Genomic DNA, 17,645 nt, shown 5'->3' with positions numbered 1-17,645 from the left:
ATATAAACACTGTTTGAAAGATTCTGCATTTATAGCATGCAATACTATATGCAATCTCCTAAGAAGCCAAAAGTTACTGCTGTAAGGCCATGAAGCCATAATGCTCCAATGAATATAATAGCTCTTATAACAATTATGTAGTTCACTGACCAAAGGTCAAATTTTTAAAGGAGTCTTTTAATGTAGCCACAGTTAATGGATACATATCATGCAGTACAAGGATAAAGTTTTGACTCACATTGGATGATCTGTTGAATTTTCAGTGATGTAATCCAGCATTTTGTCAAGATCCGTACAAACATTAATTTCTGTTATTGCTGAAATTTTGTCATAGCCACACGCAAGCAATATGTTCTGAAGATACTCTGGCAAATCTTCCTTCATCAATGCTAGAACTTGGTCCTCCTCTCTAGATTGAGTTTTAACTTCCATGGTTAACTATAAGTGTATAAATAGCTATTGCTAGTAGCTATATAAAATAGCTACATAAAAGCCTTAACCGTGTACAGGGTATCACCTATGTAGATTGCTAGCACAAATGCTACCAGCTTCAGAGCTTGGTACAGTAACATAAGTTGTAGCCAACTGCCGTATAGTTAGCTAGCTGAATCACGCTGAGTACCGTAAATCACGTCTGAATATATCACACTTCAAGAAACACGAGCTCGAGCCGACACAAATATGCCGCACTTATATAATAATAGGTAGCTATGTAGTTAAAATGTAGGGCGGTGCCAGTGGTTGTAAGTTACATAATACGCTATAATATACGAAACTTTTTGATGATATACAAAAATATATGGAAAATTTAATGCATAATTGCATGATTTAACCATGATTTACAGTGATTTGTATGATTTAAGATGGTTTATTGTGATTTACGACTATTCTTTACTGAATTTATGATTTATATCAGTGATTCATGATTTGCAGTGATTTATAATCTGATTCTTGATTTATATTGTGATTCCTATCAATTTATAGCATCGTGTACGAGATTTGTGAAGGTGTCGGACCCCTCGTTGCGATCGTGCCCTTACAGGAAGAAGTATACTCACCATGCAGAGAGGCTATGCGTGATCTACTAAGTGTATGAAGCGCTGTTACATCCTTGAGTACTGCTTCAGCCTACATTAATACAAGTTTAACTGAAGGTTAAACAGGGTTAACTTATAAGTGTCTCTATGGTAATGGAGGTTTACTGGTTGCTATGGGTGCAAATATGCACACTATGCATTAGGCCCATGGGAAGGTGGAGACAAACAATAAATAGTGTCAATATCTGAGTAGGCAAACCTGGGCATAAAACTAGTCAAACCAGTTAGACAGGTACTCAGTTGTAGCATTCTACACAGCAGCAGCAACAGCAGTGAAAGTAGCTCTGCTGTGTTTACTTTAGCTCCTTCCAAGGCTCCTTACAGGGAAAGTCACTAGTAGCAGCAACCCTCAGTAAGGATGACTATGATGTTAGCTATAGTTGCGGGGTCCACAGCCCCATCTGGCTTTACAGCAACATGCAACTCAGTGGTAATCAAACCGAGGAGGTGGCTAAAAGTCATGGCTATGCTGTTGACTATATGACTAAAAGTGCAATAGTGTATAGCTGTGCAACCACCCTTGTTTCATTACTTTTTATTTCTATGATCCCTCCTTGAATTTAAATTCCTTTTATTTGTTACAATAATATTCTGCATTTTGTTGTGTTGCTCATAGGGGTCTACAGATGATAGCAGGGAACAATTCAGTAAGTGTGTAAACACTGTTAATTGACATATGAACTTCACTGGTTTATCAGCAGGTGACGAGTATGGACATGGGATCAAAAGGTAATGATAAAATTATGATGTGCTTGTTGCATTTGTTTACTTAGAAAAACGAAGAGTCAGCGAATTAAACTTAGTGACAATACTATGAGTGACAGTTTACTACCTTGTAAAGCCATACAGAGTCCTCCTTTTGAAGAAACAAAACCTACAATTACTAGTGTGGTTACAGAGCTAGGTAATGAGGTTGGCGATGAAACTGCTCTTGATGATTTAATGGATGGCCTCTGCCCAGAGGATTTAAATAATTCCACATTGAACTTTAATAATTCAATGATGTATGTTGCTACCCCAGTAAAGCAGGTGGACCATCCTATTGGCACATCTACACCAAATACTAATAGCAAACCTAGTGCTAAAAGGTGTTTATTGCCCTCTCCAGTAAAAGGTGCTTCTAGTGAGGGCAATCGCATTTCTATGTCAGCTGTTGATAAAGTCAACCAAGTGTTGGGTCCTGACTTTAAAGGTTTTCGGTCATCATCCACTGCACCTGCTCATCCCAAGATGGAAAACTTGACTGTCTACCCAACAGAGACATTTTATGGACTACCATTGGAAGTGTCTAAGTGTTTTGAGGAGTTCAGGGGAATCAAAATTCTTTATGGTCAGTGGTGCTTATATGGTGTGTTTCTTTACTGGCAAGTTCCACAGATTGGCAAACTTTTTGCCTAAGGTTGCCATGTCTTGCTCAAGGCAAAAATTTGATTTATTCCTTGCCCACCAGTGGAGGCAAAACACTTGTGGCTGAGGTACTGATTTTCCAACAGCTATTATTGAAGAAGAAAGATGTCTTATTTATTTTGCCATTTGTTGCGATTGTTCAAGAGAAGGTAAGCTTGTTTCTAAGAGCTTTTGTCCTTAAGTATGTTAATAGGTGCAAGAGTTGACTCCATTTGCCGCTAGATTAGATTTCATTGTAGAGGAATATGCTGCAAGTAAAGGAAAATTTCCACCACAGCAGCGCAGGAAGAGAAATATTGTGTACATTGCTACGATTGAAAAGGTACACAATTTCTACCCAGTCATGTCACTTGGCACTAACAGACAATAATGCACTTGAAGTAACCATGAAACTTTTTTATTGTTTAACGGGACAGTATGCCAGTGCTAATTTTACACCCCGTAAAATATATTCATGATGTAACAAGTTGTTGCGTTTTATTGCATCACACCACTAAAATGACAGCTTGTAGTGATCTTCCTATAGATAAATGTAAGAAAAGCTTTAAAATTACATATACTGTTTTACTCATAAAGTGTCTCTCCTGCAGTCTACATTGTTGTTTGGTAGTGAAAATAACCATTCTATAAAGTTTCGTCCAGTGAAAATTGTGAACAGCCACATCAGCCATGCTCTATCTTGTAGCTGGTACAAACTTATAATGTTGTCATGATGCCTGCTCAGTTAATTAATGGTCTACTATGGGCTAGCGCTACTGTTCTTGTGGCTATATTTCCAAGCACTCCATGCTGTTGCATTACCTTCGAGCATTCAGACCGTTTACGATCTTCTGCATGGTTTAAATAACCTTTCTAGACATGTAATGTCACAACAAACTGATTCCCAGTTGTTGTAGTGGGCTGTATAGAAGTGAGAATTGTTGTTCACTACCAAACCACAATCTCTGAGTAATCATACAGTACTATCTACTGTATAGTAGGGACCACAAAGGAGTAGGTGTGGCCCACAAAAAAAAATCACTTAAAAACCAGCCTCACTTTTCCCAGACGACAATGAGACAGTATTTGTTAGGCAAAAACAAGCCAAACAAGCCTTGAGATCGACCCGAAATGTTTTCAACAAGTTGCTACGGAAATTAAAAAGAAATTATTTATGGAATTTTCTATTGACTGACTGACTGAGTAAGTCACTGACTGATTGATGCCTTTAGATAAGCGTAATCAGCTAAGGCTATGAGCTTGATTTTTCACTGTTCGACGTCGCTTCGGCCCAAGAGGTGCCTTTTGGCATACCGCAGTACGTACAATGCATTCTTCATGGACTTACCAGTTGTGTCCCATTCATCTTTGCTGACAGCAAAAAGTGTCGACTTGGAGGTAGCACGTGATGGCTTCCCTTCGTAACGGAAATTGCTCATATTTTTCATAGTGGCTACTTTGATTGCAGAGGTGCTTTTTCAACAGTTCTTGATTTGTACTACTATGTAACGGGTTGAACATAGCTGACAACGAAGCGTAATGGATACTTCACTTTTCAGATGATAATTGATGTAACTGGGGTGTGCCCATTTCTTTCTTTTGATGCGGTATACGTGGATTGCAGGGGTGCTTTTCGAACAGTTCTTGATTCGTAATACCAAGAGTTCATAATGTAAAAAGAGAGGAGAGTGTCCTACTGCAGTATAGCCTGTACAAATGCGAATCTCAAAGCTATGATGCAATACCTATAGTCACTTTCAATGTGCTAGTTGTTCAGGGGTGTACTCAGCATTAAGTTTCAATGATTGTTGTAGTTATGGATTCAATAAGCAGCCCACTGATGACATTGTCAATGCTCCTTAACACTTTATGTGTTGACACGATATCCTAAAGTAATCTAAGTTTTACTGTATTACTTTGAGATTCGCGTTTGTACAGGCTATACTGTAGTAGGACACTTTTTATATTATTAACTCTTGGCAATGCCGTGTAACGGCTCTAACATAGCTGACAACGAAGTGTAATGGATACTTCACTTTTCAGATGATCTATATATATAAAGCTGAAAAGCTGTCTGTCTGTCTATCTGTCCGTCTGCTTCGTGACGCCACTAACTCGACAACCAAAGCATGTATCGACACAGGTCTTTCACAAAATTAAGCGCTCATCATCTGGCAACTCCAAGTTTGTTGTTACAGATTGCTACGTGTTTCCGTTTGTTCTCTATAAAGCGTTGAAGGTGTTGGTGTGGAGGAAAACTTGAGCTACATTCCTGTCAAAACCACGAACAAGCAGCCAAAGCGTTAGCGCATAGAACTGTTAACCCAAAAGTCCAGGGTTCGATTCCTGCCCATGACAACTTTTCTTCTCAGTACCACCTTTTCGTGACACACTTTTTCATATGTCAGCTATTGATGACGATTACTCTGCAATCTGTGCACGTATCAACATGATTCACACTCGAAATGAAACGCTCACCATCTGGCTATGTCGCAAAGCAAGCTTCTACGTGCGTTCCTTCGTCCGCTACAGCACGTTGAAGGCCATTGTTAGGCGCAGTCTGTGAATTTGCGCAGTTTATAAATTACGCTGCACATTTTGTGAATTCATAAAATGCGCACCAATTTATAAATTGTTGTGCAATTTGTGAACTACCGTAAGAGCTGCGCATTTTATAAACTCCCTGGATTCTGGTCCATTTAGTGTACCGCCGTTATGTTCTTGGCCGAATCAAGTGCGTATTCAGGGAGGTATAATAAGCCCCTTACTGAATAGCTATGTTTAGTACAAGGAACATGGGTCAAGACTAAGGCTCAAACGAATAGTGGTTTACTGTATTCGAATATTCCGTTAGCTCTAGCGAAATTAGTCTAATAATTGGTATAAGGTTTCATTGCAATTCAGTAATTAAGGTAGCCATTACCAAGAAGCCTACAAATAACCACAAACAGCTTTGTGGCTTCGTATGAATAACTTTACTAAGAAAGAGATGCCACAATTCCCTTTCTGAAAGGATTATCACAACGATACTGTGATAGAAAGTGATTGCAACAGAGTAGAAGTACCTGGAGTAAGCTACAAATCTGTTCGAAGTCTTGCGCTTACGGCGATTCACCGTGGAATCAGTACATCTTCACCAATTAGTGGCTGCCTAATTCTATTACTACTCTTCGCTTTATCGCCATAGTCCTTCTTTTTGCTACTTACATTAGCATCGTCTTCCGCTTCGTTAATTACTGACAGCTAATCACGTGTCACCGTATAAATGATCACGTGCGAATAATCGTTTGTTAATTTTATTATTCGGCTACAAAACAAACGAATATTAATCCAAATATATGGCTAATCGTTTGAGCCTTAGTCAAGACGCACTAGTTCCATTTTCTATATTGACTATCTCTCCCTAGCTAGCTCCAAGGTTCCTTTGCGTACTCTGCAGCTGGCCTGGACAAGGTGCACACTGTTTTTCTCTCTGCTGCCCTCTGCGTACTGCAGCATTTGTGGTAGCAGGTTCATCTCGTTTCAATCAGCTGATATCTCTCCATGTGGGTTAGCTTTGATGGGCACAGGGACTATACCGAGTCCAGCCTGTTATACTTTATCTAGCATTGTCCAGCACATTCAAACACAGCGTATATGCTGCACCAGTAATGAAATGTGTATCACCACATAAGGTTTGGTTAATTGTAACTCGTGTCCAACATCATATCTCTGATATCCAAGTCTTATTCAGTCCAAATAGTACATGTACTTATAGTTTCACTCTCACATTATCCCATACATGCAGATGTAACACAACATGTGGTTACATAGAACAAGTGACTGTTCTATTAGAGTGTCCCAATCTGAAAGGTGGGCTCCATAAATTGATAGGTGGTTGCTATACCTATGGGGATCATGAAGGTTTGGTCTTTCTTGCCAAAAATATCAGCTAAAATCCAGCCTGACTTGCATGTCCTTCACAACAGCTTGGCATTATTACAAAATTGGGAACCGGACTACTTCTCTTCAGTATAGAATATTGCTATATAATTACTCCACAACCGTATCCAGAGTCTTATGACTAGTGGCTATTAATTTTTTTGTGATGCATGAGAATATGATAGCATACATAATTCACTATACTTCCATACCTCTGCAAGTGTTTTCTTGTAGTCTACATGTCCATTTTTAGTTGAATGCACATGCTCTAATATGTCATCATCTGTTGTAACTAAATGATGGTGGCCAAAGACAGTTTTTTCATTCTCATTCTGTAGCTAGCTAAGTACAGAATTTTGTGAAGGGCAGGCACAAACATGATGAATTCTTACCCTTTGTTTGGCAGGCAAACATAGAACATCTTCCAACTTCAGCTCTGGGTAGTTTAATAGAACAATCTTCTTTGTTATAGTAACCCAGAATTTGAAAGGGTTGGGAAATCGCTTCTTTCCGGATATCCGGCCATTCCCTTTAATTCATTATTGTCTAGCAGTGGCTACCTGTCATATAAAAAGCACAATATAAATGCTGCATGCAGTATGGTTTGAGTTCAAAGTTGAAGTCCAAGGGGGCATATCATAGAATTCTAATGATGGATGTTCTATTAGAGTAATTGACTGTTTTATTAGAGTATTTCGATCAGTGTTTAGCAGTTTTACCCCTGAATTCCTGATATATAAATTTGACCCCCTCTTGTTGATTCATAGAAGATTCTCTTCTCACTCTCTAAATTTCCCATGATGCTTTCGATGCAATTGCACCTGTATTGTAGGTTCTACTATCTTTTTGCTAGCACATAGTAAAATTTTGGAGGAGGGTGTGTGTGCTCAGTCCCCCATGTGCACCTCTGTGTATTCTTCCACTATTTTCCGTTTTTCCTTGCATACTGTAGTGTACAGGTTCAGTAAAAATGATCTTCAGTGTGATATATATCAAGTCTGAACGTTTGTGTTACCTTGCAACTCAAAAAGATGAAAGTACAAGCCTAAACTACTTTCATCAAACTTGCTATGGTTGTAGCCAGGTAAATACTTAGAGGCCTACTCTTCTGCGTCTTCTCCTCCGTTACTGTTTTACTTTAGGAGGTGTGATTGGGATCAAGATATTTTCCCCAACTTTTTAAATAGCTCTCTGTCTCGCTCTCTGTGACCCTCTTTCGACATATTTCGATCTCTAACTAGAAACTCCCACCTCGCATGCACTCCCACGAGGAAATCTCGTGATCCAACACTTAGAACGACAGTAGGTTGGCAACCGATACAACCGTACTATTTCCCTTGCCACGTAGCTGAGACAACTGTACAATTTATAAATTGTTGAGCATTTTATGAATTCACAAAATGCGCAGCGCAATTTATAAGCTGTGCAAATTCACAGATTGCGCCTAACACCGTGATATAGAGAAAACTTCAGCTGCATTCCATTGCTAACCACACGATAAACAACTCAGCTGGTAAAGCACCTCCCTGAAGTTGTTACAGTTACTGCTGTGTAGCGTGTGGGTTCGAATTCCGCCAGTGACAAAAAATTTTTTTTGTTTCATACTTTTTTCTAACTCAACCTTTTTCTCTCATAGTAAGTTCATAGCATCCTGGTATTGCTTCACAGCACATGGACTGTTGGAAAAGTATACAGTAGCACATTTGATAGGTATAGGGCAGGCATGGGCAAGCCAATTGGGTGCATGTTTGTTTGTCTGTGTGTTTGTCCTGTGTGTTCTATTAGAGTAAGTGCCTTCTCTTTATAACTCCAATTCTTTGTGATATTAACCACTTACCTAAATTATAGCCAGGAAGTGTGTACCTGTATATTAAGTTAATTTTGTTTGCTTGCAGTATAGCTTACAACTGGTTTAAATACTCTTTGTTGACCACGTTATTACAGTGCCTGCATGATAGGACAGTACCACATAATTTGCACACGTCTTGATAATTAATGGTGTAGCTTACATGTTGTTTAGTTAACCCCATGTTCACACCACTTTAACTATTAGGCTTGCATGATGGTGGAATAAGGTTCATGCACCATGCATGCTACTTTAGGACATGATCTTTAATGCCTCATAATGCATTGATATGGGCTCACCAGTCATAATACTATATTACACTAAGTTAACAAACAAGCATACAAAAAAATTTGGAAATTTTAACTAGAGTAGGGACCAAGATGCACATAAGGGATATAACACTTCTTATTGTTTTACTGTGATTTATATCATGCACTACTCTGGCTCGTTTGAGTACTTTTTATCGATGTGCTATGGTCCCTACTCTAGATGAAAATTCCAATTTTTTTGTGCACTTGTTCCATAAAACCGTGTCAAATGCTTGTTGCATTTGTATGAATTCAGCACTTGTATGAATAGTCATGTATAGCCAGACTTTATTTCCCCACACAGCGCTTATCAATCAAAATTATAAGTGCCTGCTCTGAAAGGGTCAATAGAAAAGTTCTGCTGGCAAACCATCTCTGGGTAGGTGAGCATTGATTGGTCTGTATCGGGGTAGGATAAAATGTCACTAAATGAAAATATTTCCTACATAATGTAGAAAAGATTTAGCGCTGCAAACACTAAATTTTCCCTACATTATTGTAGGAAAGATTTAGTGCCTAAGCATTAAATCTTCCCTACATTACTGTAGTGAAGATTTAGTGGCAGTAGCATTAAATCTTTCCTACAGTAATGTAGGGAAGATTTAGTGCCAGTGGCACTAAATGTACTAAAATAACTATGATGAGGTATGTAGATGTCATTGTCTTTGCTTTATTGTATTGTACTTGTATTGTTCTTTATTTATTTCATCATACATTCATCCACAGTGGTGCAGCATTGTTAAAATGCACATCTCTGTAGAAAATTGTGTTGGTCTACATGAATGTTTTTCACACCAAGCCATTGTTCTAGGACCATTGTCTTTATAGAGCTTTGCGTAGGTGAGATCAAAGGAAAAAGTGTGCTTTAAATTTCATAAAGTACACTTGCCCAAAGAGTGTTTTATTGTATGAGTAAAGCACTCTTTGCGGTGCAATAAAGCACTCTTTGTGGGCAATAAAGCACAGTTGCCCACATGCTCTAGTGCAGGCTAATAGCCCACAGCGCTCACACCAGTACGAGTAATCACCCAAGCCAGTGAAGGCTGATAGCCTGCGCCATGCTGAGTGGTCAATCACCCCCAGCCAACATGGGTACTACCACTGGATTGCTTTTATAAATGCTTCAATGATGGGTGGGAGAAGGTAATGTTACTGTTTCATTTGTTAATGTGAATGGACAAGTCCTGGAGATATCACGGAAATACTTCACCATGTGTCACAATAGAATCAATTGTGGGTTGTGACCAAAACATGCCAAAATACGCAATGAATGTCTACTATGCGTGAGTTACTTTGTTAAACCAGTTTGTGTGCTTTCAGGCTGCTAATCAATGCGTGTTGATTACAAGTCCTAGTGTATGGTGAAGCTACACGACTAGAAAGTTCCATAAATCATTTAAAGCATTGCCTTGCTTTTTATGAAAAATAAAGCACGAGGTGTGCGGCCAAGATGCCAATAAAGCACGAGGTTTCGCCTCGTACTTTATTAGCATCTCGGCCGCACACCGCGTGCTTTATTTTTCATATAGCATGAGCAATGCATTGCTTTAACATATACACAAAGTAACATACTTCAACAACAACAACAACACCTCCTAGTGTGTATAACTGCTAAATTTAATTTACAAGTACTGGTTTGACTGGGTTAGAAATCATTTGTTCAGTTGCTTAGCTTAATTAGCTGGTATGAGTGGTTAGGCATTCTATGTAGCTAGTAACTTACACTGTATACTAGTGCTTATGTTAAATATTATATCAACTAACATATGACCTATGTATCTCAACTTTGCAGCATAACTTTACGTTATTTACAGATCTTACACAAACATAATAAAATTAACGATTGCCTTTTAAGTGTCATTAAAGAAAGTATTATCAACAAAATCTAGGAAATGACTGGAATGTGTTAATGAGAAATTGAGGTAGTATATAAAAATAGCAGGAATACCTTCTTAGGAGAAATCTATATATGTAAAGCTGAAAAAAGTCGTCTGTCCGTCTGATTGTCATGCCGCTTACTCACCAGACTTGGTGAGAATCGACACAATCTGTGCCGATATTGAAGCACTCATCCTTCGGCTACTCTAAGATTATTATCACAAGTTTACGCATGCTTCCGTTCGTTCTCTACAGTGTGTAGAAGGTGAAGGTGTAGAGAAAACTTGAGCAACATTCCTTTGTAACTACAGCACAAACTGTTCAAGTGGTAGAACACCTTCGAATCCACGTAGTGGCACATTTTATTTTATTTTTAATAGTACCTTTTGGTGCACACACCTTTTTAAATCTCAACTTGTAGCTCATGGCATCTTGGCATGCAAAGCACGTATCGACGCAAAGTTTTAGCAAAATTAAAGCCCATAATCTGGCAACTCAAGCATTGTTGTAGCAAATCAATACATGCTTTTGTTTGTTCTTCATAGGGCGATGAAGTCATTGGTGTAGGGAAGGTTCACTAAAAAGTTGAGCTACATTCCTGTCAAATCATACTGTGGCAATTTGCACACCTCCCTTAACCTCAAGTTATTATAACCAATCTGGGTTCAATCCCCTCCTAAGCCATGACTTTTTTTTAAACTTATGAGACCTTTTTGATGCACCTTTTGGTTCTATCTGACCATGCAATTGTTTATCCACAAACTCTATGCTCACAGTTTTTCAGTACTAGCTATAGGCTGCCTTACATCATAGGGACTCTTATAGCACTTTTGTGGTAGGGCTGGCAAATTGCATGTGTTTGTCCAGTGTGTATGTAAAACTTCTTTGAGTTCTTTCCACTTAATGTTCAGATTTAGCTACCTCATACTGCTGTGAAAAATAAGCAACTTGGATACAAAAACCATACATGTAGTTTATCTTTGCACAACTATTTCACTAATCCTGCTTACATCCTTTCACTCTAGATCTGCTTAAAGGATCATACATTAATATTAATGGTGATGTTTACATACCTGCATGGGGTTTTGTATGGAAAGAGGTATATTTGTCACTACAACATTTAAACTGAAAGTGCATAGTATGGGGAAGTAATTCTAAATTGCCATGCAGTAACAATATAATTGCAAATTGTGTTGGCTTATATAAATTTTGCATAAGTTCATTTCTTTCTGTTGACAGTAAGGTATTTCTCTTTCTTGGCAGTAAGGTAAACATCATGTAGAAACTGAAATTGTGCTCTATGTGTACACCACCTGTCATGTAGGTATATAATTATACAATTGCCTTAGGTTGCATGTAGATTAACTAACCAGTGACTTCCAACATGCTGTAAAGAACAAACAAAAACATTAATTGGTACCTGCTTTTGCTTTACATGTAGGACAACTAACCTGACAAAGTCATTAGTTAGTGTCCTATATTGCTGTGTAGCATGCATGTTTATAGTACTTTAAAGTACATGATTCTTATACCATCTTTTAAGCACATGTATAGTGAAAAAATGAACATGTAGGGTAGGGAAGACTCACTGAATAATTGAGCTACATTCCTGTCATAACCACAAACAATAAACTTGTGGTGTTTTGCATCATTAATTTCAGCAGGACGGCATAAGGAAACTTCATGTTCTTTAAAAGTAAGATCATCATGCATGCTACATAGCTACATGAGCGGTACTGGTGATTAATGCTTGGTCTCTGTTCCTGGCATTAAAATAGTTAATGTGGAGATGGTCCTGCACGTAGGGCAGGTACCAATGCTAATAGTTTTATATTTTCCATTTCTTGCAATGTGTTGTTGAGCTGTGCTATATGGCATACGGCTTCTCTTCTCTTTAAAGTGAGGTGTGAAACAATGTTGCAAGTGGGTTGGGTCATCCGGATTATACGGGTCATTTGGGTCACTTTTGTCCGGGTCAAGTGGGTCTTATCCACTTCACTGAATATTTTGGTGTGACCTGAATGAGATCACGTGTGACTTAAAGCTAACAAGCTTGATTGTAAATACTTAAGAAACTTACATGGAGCCACGCCCACTATTCAGGAATATGCTTTGCTGTATGTACAGGATATGTAGAGCCACACCCACTTATTGGAATGGCATCAGCTGTTCTCTGTGGGCATGCATGGTATCATGACCACCTTCGAGATCCCTGTTACTACTGAAGATGAAATGTGGGTAACTAACTTCTGGAAATTCTGGATTGTTGTAGCTGCATGTAGACTTATGTGGAGCCACACCCTCTTGATAATACATAGCTACTTTCTTCTTGCAGACAATCCTTTTTATAATGTAAAAAATGCAGGGCTAACTAATGAAGCTTGAGACTTAAGGATGTTTAATCTAGCTCTTGAGGCACGCCTCAATTTCAGTTAAACCAGGTCACATGCAGGTCAGATCCGGATTACTATTTGGGTCAGTGGGTCAACAGTACAGACCCACTTATAACGCTGGTGTGAAAGTTGCAAATAATTTTGTATATAATACACTTTGTTACTTTGATCCTCCCACACTAAGTACATGAAGACAGTGCAACATATCATTGGTACCAAAAGTACTTAACTAGACAGATGCAAACAGCATCGTGGGGCGAGCCTGAACATATTTAATGGGAGTATGCATAGCAGCAATAGTGGTCATATACAAATCTGATAACACAACGTAAAGCATAAGCAAGCAAACAAAATTATTATGTAGATAAATCAATGTTATTGTTGTGTGACTGATTCATTATTTTACATACTAATTCTGCCTTCTCTGCTGCAAGATTGTGTCCCTTTGCCGAGCATATCTTGTTCTGGAGTATTCTCTGTTTCTCCTTCGTCTTTCTTCAGCTTCTGGTGTTTCTCGGTCCCTTCTCAATCTGTACAGCTGTCTCCTTCTTCTAAGCCGTTCTTCTGCATTCATTTAGCCAACCTTAGGTGATTTTCATATTCACGCGCTGATACACGTGTTTCATACGCTGTAATCTACGTCGTATATTTCTCCGTGACATGGTCGATGAGACGAACATATATGGAAGTCCTGTAATCTACGTCGTATATTTCTCCGTGACATGGCCGATGAGACGAACATATATGGAAGTGCTATAATCTATGTCGTATATTTCTCCGTGACATGGTCGATGAGACGAACATATATGGAAGTGCTGTAATCTACGTCGTATATTTCTCCGTGACATGGTCGATGAGACGAACATATATGGAAGTGCTGTAATCTACATCGTATATTTCTCCGTGGCATGGTCGATGAGACGAACATATATGGAAGTGCTGTGATTTACGCCGTTTATTTCACGGTAAGTCCGTTTATTTCAGGGTCTCTTTCCGATTTCTTCTGTAGTTTTTTGGGCATGGTCGCTGAGACGAAAGTTACGTGGGCGACTCGCTAGTGTGGGGCTCGCTCAGGCTCGCCCCAATAATCAAAAATAGAGAGTTCCTACTGGAATAAACTCCCAAAATACACAGAGTCAAGTGATGATGCAACAAGCTGTATATTCATCCAACGTGTTAAATGCTTTGATCTACAACATGAAGGGCACAGCTCAAGAGACACGGTATATCTCAGTAGAAGTCACTAATGTGCAGTCCCATTGATACCAATCAACAAGCCTTTCACTTGACTATAAGTGTTAAAATAAAACAAGAATATCCTAAAGTTTACTGATAACTTAACTTTGTGTTTGTAAGGGCTATATTGAGAGTTGGACACTATCTTTTACTATTATGTACTATGTACTATTTTTATTATTTTGTACTCTTGTTGGTACTAACCCACATTAGTAATGTTCTTGTTGCACTGATGTAGTTTCCTGGGCTCGGACTAAATCTTTCCAAGAGATTTAGTGCCAACCAAGAGATTTAATGCCTTGGCACTAAATCTTTCCTACATTACTGTAGGGAAGATTTAGTGCCCCAGCATTAAATCTTTCCTACATTACTATTGGGAAGATTTAGTGCCCCGGCACTAAGATCTTCCCTACATCTTCCCTACATTAATGGTTAGTGCCAGGGCACTAAATCTTCCCTAGATTAATGTAGGAAAGATTTAATGCCGGGGCACTAATTCTTCCCTACAGTAGTGCAGGAGAGATTTAGTGTTTGAGGCACTAAATCTTTCCTACAGTAATGTAGGAAAGCACCCCTATTTAGTGACATTCTCTACGCAACTGCCTGTATCACGAACTAAAGAGATGACAATGAACCAAGGATGTCTTCGTTACATTTGTATAGCTCTCTATAGTTTTGGCATGTGGATGACTGAATCACTTTGTGGATGATGGCAAATGGAAAGCCTGCTGAACAGGCTTCTGAAATTGAGCGAGGGATACTGGTATCCAGAGAGAGTATGTAGCAATGTGTTGAGAGTGTTCTAGAATGATCTCATGATCAAGTACATGTAATATTGTACAAGATCACATGGTTATCTAATTACATTACATCTCCATCATTGCAAAAAGGAGTATACTATGGGGTACAAAATCAAAATTCCTTGCAGTGTTCTGATCAAATTTAAGTGAAGCTGTGCAGTGTGTGATGTGTATGCCTTACAGTTACGTGTATTGGTCGGCATATCGAATCGGTGCCCTGATAGTTTGTTGGGAACGTCTTAAGGTTGGATCTGATACGACTGGTGCAACTGACTCACGATTATCACAATTATTTGGATCAATGTCATATGATTGATCATCGAGGAAATTGTCAACACTTGTATTAATACTGTCACCTTCCTTAGATCCTTTCTATTTCTGTGATATTGTTGCCCTAAAATAGTACACGAACGAGGGCCTGTTTGGTTGATACTGGTCTGGCTTTTATTTACCATCTTTTGTTGTCATCAGTACTGACTCTCCGACATCAATGGTTTTGTATGTTGGTCATAATACAGTTTTTGTTGTCTTCGATGTTGCTGAAGTTCTTTCTGTACTATTATCAGGTTGATTGTTTCTGGCTTTAGCAAAGTGCTTGAGGTGGGTATGAGAGTTTTTGCTTGTCTATACCCATATAAGGCGCTGAACTGGTGAGCCAAGGGTGTCAGACCATGGAGTGTTATGGTACTCTAGCAATGCTAGATATGGGTCATCTCCATCATGTGTTGCTTTCTTGATCAGCCTTTTGACAGTTTGTACAGCTTTCTCAGCCATACTGTTTGACTGTGGGTGGTATGGGCTGGAGGTATGGTGATTGATCTGATAGCACTTGGTAAACTGTTGAAACTCATGGTTAGAAAATTGGGGGCCATTGTCAGATATCAAAACATCAGATATTTGTATTCCATGGTGGGAAAACTGAGACTTACAATGAGTAATCACTTGTTTCGCTGTAAGCAGGTCAATTTCGACAAATCCTGAGTAATAATCTCCTATCACAAGATAATGTTTTCCTCGTAGTTCAACTCTAACTTTAGACCATGGATGATCTGGGATGGAATGTGGGATCAGGGGTTCCATCTGATTTTTTCTTTGATACATGTTACAGGTACCACAAGCTGAGACAGTATCTTGGATTTGTGATGACATTCCTGGCCAGTATAAAATGTCTCTTGCTCACCTTTTGCACTTCTCTATGCCCAAATGGGAACTATGAATCAACTTCAACGTTTTGGGTTGCATGACTTTAGGGATTATAATTTCTTCACCTTTGAAAAGGATTCCATCAGTGCATGATATCTGTTCTCGGAATGACCAATATGGGAAACACTGAGTTGGCACTTTTGACTTGTGATCTGGCCAGCCATCCACAGTTAGTTGCTGTAATTGCTGTAAAGATGAGTTAGCTTGAGTTGTGCTCTAGTTTGGAAATTGATATTGGCAGTGCTGGTATTACATTTACCTCAAAATTGAATGACGTGGAGCTGTCAGGCTGTTCTGGTAATATGCTCTTGATAGCTAGGGCATCAGCAATCAGTAGCTGTTTTCCAGGGTGGTATACAAGCTTGATAGAATACTTTTGTATAGACATGGTCATCTTTTGGAATCTAGCTGGTGCTTGATGGAGTAGCTTCTTGAATATGGCTTCCAAAGGTTTGTGGTCAGTCTCCACTTCAATGGTATGCATAACAAAAATGTATTCGTGGAACCTGGTGCACCTAAAAACGCCACAGCAGGCATTTCCTTTTTGATGTGGGCGTAGTGTTGCTGGTATGTGGTGAGTGCTCTGGATGCATAGGCAATGGGGTAATAGGACTGCTCCTAATCCTTTAGAGCTAGCTAGGTAGCTAGCATCAACAGATAATTTGGTAGCCTTACTAGGGTTGAAGTACTTGAGTACAGGAGCTTTTGGTGATCAGTTCCTTCAAAGATGTAAAACTATTTGTCTGTTTGGCTTGCCAGTGCCATTCCACGTTCTTTTCTAGTAATATTTGTAGTGGTGAAGGGATAAATTTACCCAAATATATATAGTCCAGTCTCTTATGTCAAATTTTAGGCAATATTGTGATTTACCGGACCAAAGCTCAAAACTTGGTACAGTTATTCCTTAGAATGTACAAAGTGATTTTAGAACATGGCATGCATAGTATGCTTTGATCTTTGATATTTAATGAGGTTTCTAATATCACTAAGAAACCTGGTAGGAGGTCTCTAACTAACTTTATTAGAAACCTGCAGACAATTGATAAAACTCTCTATGCAAGGGTATTCAATTTGTATTTAAAACCTAGGTCATGGTGTGTTAGATGTGATTGTGGGTTCTAGTGAAAATGTTAAAAATGCTACAAATGGTACAAGAATCACTGTAGACAAATGTGCCCATTCATACATGACACATCAGTGATGATAGTTAATGTTAATGGTACAATTAGTTGCACCAACAAGGTTAATCCCTGAAGCCATGTTCTCTTGATTTTCACTCTTGTCTGGCTTGTCATGCTTTTCATCTGGTGATACTTTCAAATCTTGATCCTTAGTGGTAGTAACAGTACCATTTAGCACATCTGATGTTACAGTCCGCAATTTCTCACCAACCCGCTTATAAGCCCTCAGCATTAGATGAGTGCCCCGTCCTTTGCATAATAAGTTGCTCATCTACTTTGGCTTCAAACAATCTGGTTGCATTTGTAGCACGAAGTGAGTGGTTGGTAAAATTTCCCTCGATACCTGCTGCTACACACAATCTGCAAACGGTTTGCTGTAATGAATTATGCCCAATA

General features: G+C 38.9%; 1 protein-coding gene across 3 annotated transcripts in view; it reads left to right on the top strand.

The window, feature by feature from the left end:
• Positions 1-17,645, top strand: part of LOC136261842 (helicase POLQ-like) — an 85,488-nt gene that overhangs the window by 22,500 nt on the left and 45,343 nt on the right. For 2 of the 3 annotated variants that reach the window (XR_010704033.1, XM_066055920.1), the window contains exons 2-6: positions 1,714-1,744; positions 1,796-1,826; positions 1,871-2,427; positions 2,475-2,653; positions 2,698-2,826. Coding sequence is in view for 2 of the 3 variants with exons in the window: in XM_066055920.1 (XP_065911992.1) it covers positions 1,714-1,744; positions 1,796-1,826; positions 1,871-2,427; positions 2,475-2,653; positions 2,698-2,826 (927 nt within the window). In the remaining variant the exon portion in view is untranslated. The remainder of the gene's footprint in view (positions 1-1,713; positions 1,745-1,795; positions 1,827-1,870; positions 2,428-2,474; positions 2,654-2,697; positions 2,827-17,645) is intronic. The other variant, XM_066055921.1, reaches the window with a different exon arrangement.

The sequence above is a fragment of the Dysidea avara genome, chromosome 7 (assembly GCF_963678975.1).
Source record: "Dysidea avara chromosome 7, odDysAvar1.4, whole genome shotgun sequence".
Lineage (NCBI taxonomy): Eukaryota > Metazoa > Porifera > Demospongiae > Dictyoceratida > Dysideidae > Dysidea > Dysidea avara.
Note: the sequence above shows the minus strand (reverse complement) of the source record. Positions and strands in the feature narration are given on the sequence as shown.